The sequence below is a fragment of the Tupaia chinensis genome, unplaced genomic scaffold (assembly GCF_000334495.1).
Source record: "Tupaia chinensis unplaced genomic scaffold, TupChi_1.0 Scaffold000238_1, whole genome shotgun sequence".
NCBI lineage: Eukaryota > Metazoa > Chordata > Mammalia > Scandentia > Tupaiidae > Tupaia > Tupaia belangeri.
In genome coordinates, this window is record NW_006159716.1 from 1,388,722 (window position 1) to 1,395,109 (window position 6,388).

The window sequence follows — 6,388 nt, forward strand, 5'->3', positions numbered from 1 at the left end:
TGTGAATTTCTAATATGTTCCCAAATTTAAAATCCAAGGCTGTGTATTAGGAATCTGACTTAAGGAAGAGATCTCTTTGCAAACAAACAAACATACAATGTGTCATCATCATAGAAAATGGCTAAAAAGAAACAAAAGTAATGTCCAGAGAAAATGATGATTGTTTAAAGAAAATAAAGAGGAAAGGAGAGCAAACCTAACGTCATCTAGGGATAAGTGAATGAGGTCATGGGTTTCTGTGCAGTGACCCTCAAGTGTGAAATGCTAGAGTCTACTCGGCAGTCCTCTCGGAGAATGCTGGTAGGGGAGGGTGGGGAACAGCAATCTCCAGAGTTCAGTCTGCCCTCTCCTACCCACTTTCTTGGATGAGGCCAAAAAGGAAAACCAGCGATCTAGTGGCAAACACGACTATGTCCTCCTCATCACCCCCTCCCCCCACCCCCGCTAGCAGAACCAAGTGTTCTCACATCATTTAGGAAGTTGTGGCACTGAACAGAGTTAAATAATACTTTCTAATCAAGGACTTCATCCGCTTCTATCACGGCACCATACATTAATTTTAAAAAGCCTGAGCAAATGGCCGATTGTAGATCTGGGCGAGGGCACGTACACAATAGACCTGGGCATCTTCTATGTCAGAAAACGAGGTGGGAGACCTGCAGATGGTGTAATGGTTACATCACTGGACTTCCACGTAGCTGACCAGGTTCAAGTCCCAGACCCAGTGGCTTAAAATTCATGCCAAGCACATGTGCCCAAGATCCCCAGAGAAGAATGGAGAAGGGATTGCAACCTGGCCATTCCCCTTGGGGGGTGATTTCTCACTTTCTGTTTTTCTCTCTGGTTAGTACATGCACCCTATAGCAAAAATCTCTCCCCTCCCCTCCACAAAAAGAAGGAGAAGGAGAAGGAGAAGGAGAAGGAGAAGGAGGAGAAGGAGAAGGAGGAGAAGAAGGAGAAGGAGAAGAAGAAGAAGAAGAAGAAGAACAAGAAGAAGAAAAAGACAGCAAGGTGGTCAAATACCAATGGGACTGGGTACAAGGGCAGAGAAATTGGCTGAACAGATTCCCACTGACCAAAATTGGCACAATCTGACCATCAAAAGGAGTAATAATTGCAACTGACTAGGAAGACTAAATAAATAAAACCCACAAATAATATATATACAAAAACCCTAAATAAAGAAAAGAGTCAAAGTACCCACCATCTCAGGTGTTTATTTTATTTATTTTCAATATTCTTTGCCTTTCTCTTTTAATCCTTCCTGCTCCAATTCTCAAAAAATTATTCAGAAAACCCAGTAATTATACAAAAGGCAGCTCAAAGAGCCAAAGCAAGCCAGCCCAAGAGTAGCAGGCTCCCTCCCACAAGTGCCAAAGTCTGGATGCTGGGGTCTCCACTCAGAGACTGGTAGTAAAAGCTGGTGTAGAATAAGGTGGTTCCCGAGGCTAGCAGGAAACCGGCCCAGAGGGGCTTTCTGCAGTGGGGCACCCCCAATAACGCCAGGCTGTGAAAGAAATGGTGCTTGTTGGCTTTTTCAAAGAGCTCCTTCCTGTAAGCATCTGGAAATTGAGCGCTGTGGGCCCCGTAGGTTGCCAAGCCTAACGCCCCAGCTCCGGACAAGGAACCCAAGCGGCGGAAAGCAGACCGTAGCCCGGCCATGGCTGTAGATGGTCACGTGCCGGGCGAACACTGTCCAGACCACCCAAGAAGCCCAATGTTTATTTTGAAAAGCAATAAAAAGATCTTAAGTGGTGATTTATTATGATGTCTACAACAAATGGTTCAAAAAATGTGCAAGTATAAAAGAAAATACAGCAAATAGCAAATAACTACAAAATCTAGGTGATACAATTCTCTCAACCCATCTATACACTCAAATATTTTTTGAGATTTTTGCCACAGTGTGTATTCACTTAAAATAAATTCCTTATAGCTAATATTTTATTTTTAATATTGTACATTTTTTAAAAAAGATTTAGTTATTAGTATTTTTCTATAGGGCACATGTGCTCATCAAAGAGAGACAAGAGAGAGTGAGCAAGCTGCCAGGTCAGGATCTATGGTACACACATGAGCACCTACCTGCTATGTTCTCAGGGTGACCTAAAATCTCAACCCTTCATGGGCCAGGTGGCTTCCAGGACTGCAGTTTAGTTAGTTACTGACTACCTCGCCAAGGCTGAGTCATAACCCTTAGTATTTCCATAAAAATATGCAAGGGGTGGGGCCAGCAGGTGGTGGTTAAGGTGCTGGACTCCCACATGGCCAACCACAGTCTGAATCCCCGACCTCATGGTTTGCTTTTCACTTTCTCTCTCTGGTAAGTGCAGGCATCCTATGGCAAATTATAAAATAATACTAATGATAAATAAAATGAATCTTGAAAAAAAAATAAGGATCTACTGGGTCAATGGAAAAGTCATGACACATTTTTACATAGAAAAATACATCATGACTTTTCCAGTGACTCAATAATAATATAGTACCTTTAATACACAGACAAATACATACAGCTTCATACATTTGGGTTTAATAATAACCAGTTAGAACCTACATGTTCACACAAAAGAGGTTATAAATGCTTATTTAACATCATTCGTATCTTGAGTTAGTTTAGTAAAAGGTGTATACATACTTGATATCTTCTGAGTGAAGGTAAAGGTTACCACATGCTCTTCCATGACATTCTCTAAATGTTGTTTTTCTTCTTGTAGTGCCATTCCAATTAAATGTAACACCTCAAATAAAATGTTTTATAACTTTTAGTTAAAAAAAGTATGTTTTTATAAAAATAACCCAAAATAGAACTGACTACTGAAAAAAGAGAAACTATTAAAGACTAAATGCAATAAAAAATTCAAAGTACTGATTTTTACTAGATTCAAAGAATGAAGTACACTTTCTAATTAATTCTTGGCAAAGAAAATACAATTTTCCATTTCAGTGAGGAAGAAATTTCAATGGCAAATTCTTAGGGAAGGGGCCAGCAGGTGGTATGGTGGTTAAGATGCTGGACTCCCACATGGCTGAGCAAGGTTCAAATCTTGGACCCGGCAGCTCGCTTTCTTACTTTCCCTTCCTCTCTCTTTCTCTGGTCAAATTGAATAATAATAATAAATAAAATAAATAATTCTTTAAAAAAATTCTTAGGGTAAGCTAAAATCGTCACCAGGTATAACTAGCAACACATATAATTTTCAGTTATGTTCCCTATCTACACTATAGTCTTACAAAAATCTCTATGAATCAGTGGCCAAATAATTACAGAGCTGAAAGCACCTATCATGTAATTACTCAGTCTATAATAGTACCTAGTTTAATTTCTCTTTCTAAGGACTAAATCTTAATCACTTGAGAAAGAGACATTACTTTTATCTTTAATGCCACAAAAGTTTCTAAAGATGTTTATGGCTCTTCAGAACTCTTACAAAAAATCCCTTGTCAGACTTCTAAGAAAATACATAACTACACTGAACGTATCTGAATTTGCACCGCTCTTGGCCTGCCGCCCAATCTTTGGAGGAGATATGCGTGTGCTTGTCTCTGTATCTTTCCCTCCGTGTAGGGCTGCTCTGGCTGTCAGACCTGGAAGAACTAGGTTAGCCCAGATGACAGAAAGCAGGTGTATACACCAGGGAAACACCGTCCACTCTCTCCTGCCACACTGTCCATGAACCTGCTGCTCACACAGTACTGACAGTCTATTCCACAGCTTTATGCTTTTACATTTTAAATATGCTTATAAATGGGAGGGGGGTGTAAACATATACACACCTTAGCCAATGAGATACTTGAGCCTGCTGAGACATTCGAAAGAATGGTAGCTTTGGAGGAAGGCTTGCCTTCATTTGAATCCTGGCTTTACTGCGTTCAAGCTATACGCCCTCAGGGAACCTCTCTGAGCCTATGTCATCATCTTTAACATAGAAAAAACCAGCTTCTCTTTAGAATTCTGAGGATCACAAATATTGTATGTAAAGTGCCTAGCATAGAATAAGGCACAGAGTAGGCATTCTATTAACTAAATTAATAATTATTATGTCACTTACTAGTTAGTAATAATAACGGTTATGTTACTGAACCTCACTGAATCTTGGTTTCCATGTCTATACAACGGAAAAAGTTATATCTATTAATAGGGTGTTCTATAAATTCAACAAGATAATGTAAGAATGACCTATATTAAAGCTATAAAGTCAAATGCAAAGTTCTAGACTTGCCACTTATTAACTATAGGACTGTAAGTCTCTGAGTCTAAATTTCTTGAAGTGCCAAATATTGATGAACTCAAGGTTTTTTCCCGAGAAAATTAAATGTGAAAATAAGGAAAAAGGTAATACATTATACAATATCAAGAGTACTGCATATACACGGGGCCTTCAAAAAGTTTATTGAAAATGCAAATCATGAAAAAGCTATGCAAGGATTTAGGAATTTTTTTGCACCAAAATAAACTCATGCTTAAATTTCACTTTTTATGAACATTTTGAAGGTCCCTCACACACAGACTAGGACCAATCAGGAGACAGATTGGCCAAATAAGACTGAGGTTCTGACAACTCTTAGGTTGTCAGAAAAGTCATGTATATTTTCTATGCAAAAATGCATCATAACTTTTCTGACAACGCAATATATGGTATAAAAAATATGCCAGGCACTTTCTTTCATTGTCAGATACAAAAGCAGTAACGATATACTACATTTCAAACTATGGTAATATTAATTTTGCTGTGTGCATACAGTGATGACAACATTTTGGCTCTTATGACAGGACACTAAAGCACCCATAACGAACTCTCCACACCTACCCTCTGCAGCATGGACTCCGACCAGGCGTACCCGTTGTGCTCCACAGCCCAGCGCAGTACCGTTCCCATGATGCACAACATGACATCTGACTGCAGGATGTTAACCAGGCTTGCAAACAAAGGGCAGAATGGAGGCAGGACTGGAGGCGGAAGTGCTGCAAACAGAGTTATTACCGGGTCTTTACAGAGCATGCTTCAACCATTATCCCTTTGTCAGATACTTTCCATATTCTTCACTCAAAGAAGACTCATTAACACATCTCTCAAAGCTGTATTTCACCTCATTGTGAGCCAAGTGCATTAAAACAGCAACATAAGCAGCAGCAGTACAAAGGAAAGCCTTTTTTTCTCTAGAAATGTTTTAAGATCTGAGATAGAATCATTAATCCAGAGGTGAGTCAATTAAGACAATTTTTGTACTAGCACATTTATTATTTCTTTGAATAGGAAAACGTTCAGCTTGAAAGCTTACATTTAAATCTTTCATTCCACCATTATACTTAAAAAGAAATATATATATATTTTTTTGGAAAATTTGCTATAGGTGAATGTGCACTAGAGAGACAGAGAGAAAGAGAAAGAGGAAAAGTGAGAAAGTCTTTCCCAGGGAGGAGTGCCGTGTCACCACCACGTCTCCTTTATTCTCCTTTCAGGATTCTGGCCATCCGCAAACATGTGCCTGGGCTGTTTTTCAAGCCACTAGAGGTGCGGGACTTGAACCACTCAATAGGCCATGTGGGATCCAGCCTCTTTAACCACCATGCCACGGGCTGCCCAACAATGTTCAACAAGTAAATAAAAGGCACTGACATTAGATTTTTTTCAGAAAGATGAAAAATACCTGTATCTTCTCTATTCTGTCTTTTCAATTTCCGTTGAGCTTCTTCTGCCTAATAAAAAGAAAGTAATTTGGAGAACGAATTAGTAATACAAAGCAACTTAATACCCAAACTAGCGACATAAGTCAATCTTTGCTACACCATCTTCTGATTTTAGAGTTTTACCTTACTGTTGTAGTTCCTCCCCAGATTGGCATATCAAGGCTACCTTTTTTTCCATCACAAGACTTCTCAAATGAGTTCTATGCTTCTTGGTTTTTTTTTTTTTTTTTTTAAAGTAATGCACTGCTTGAGAGAAGTTGGATCCCTCAAGGTAACTACAGTTCAAATCTCCAGCAGGTCAGCCTGAATAAGCAGGACATGCACACGAGCGTCCAGTATCCAAGGGCTGAAGTACAAGGGAGGTGGGCTGTGGCATGATCAGACCCTGTGGAGGGTACTCATTTCTCTTTCTCTGTCTCACACGTGTGTGCCTGTGCTCTACTAAAGAAAGAAAAAGAAAACAAACCAAAGCCAAAAAACTTTATTTAGGTTTGAGTTCTATGACATGCATTGAAAGCTAAATAAAAGCTTCACGCTTGGGCAGGCTCTGTGGATGAACAGTTAAGGGAGCTGAACCCATATGGCTGCTGCAGTTGGAATCTCAAACCCGGTGGCTTGAAAATATGCTGGGTTGGGAACCAGCAGTTAGCGTAATGGCTATGTTGCTGGACTCCCACGTAGTCGAATGCCGGTCAC

At 39.7% G+C, this 6,388-nt stretch overlaps 1 protein-coding gene and 1 pseudogene across 1 annotated transcript in view; both read right to left on the minus strand.

Annotated features, from left to right (window-relative positions):
• The window catches only part of UBR2 (ubiquitin protein ligase E3 component n-recognin 2), a 164,017-nt gene that overhangs the window by 44,421 nt on the left and 113,208 nt on the right, over nt 1-6,388 (minus strand). The window contains 3 exon segments of the mRNA XM_006148563.3: nt 2,639-2,741; nt 4,812-4,966; nt 5,653-5,701. Coding sequence (XP_006148625.1) covers nt 2,639-2,741; nt 4,812-4,966; nt 5,653-5,701 — 307 coding nt within the window.
• On the minus strand, nt 934-1,936 carry LOC102494879 (transmembrane protein 256 pseudogene; annotated as a pseudogene).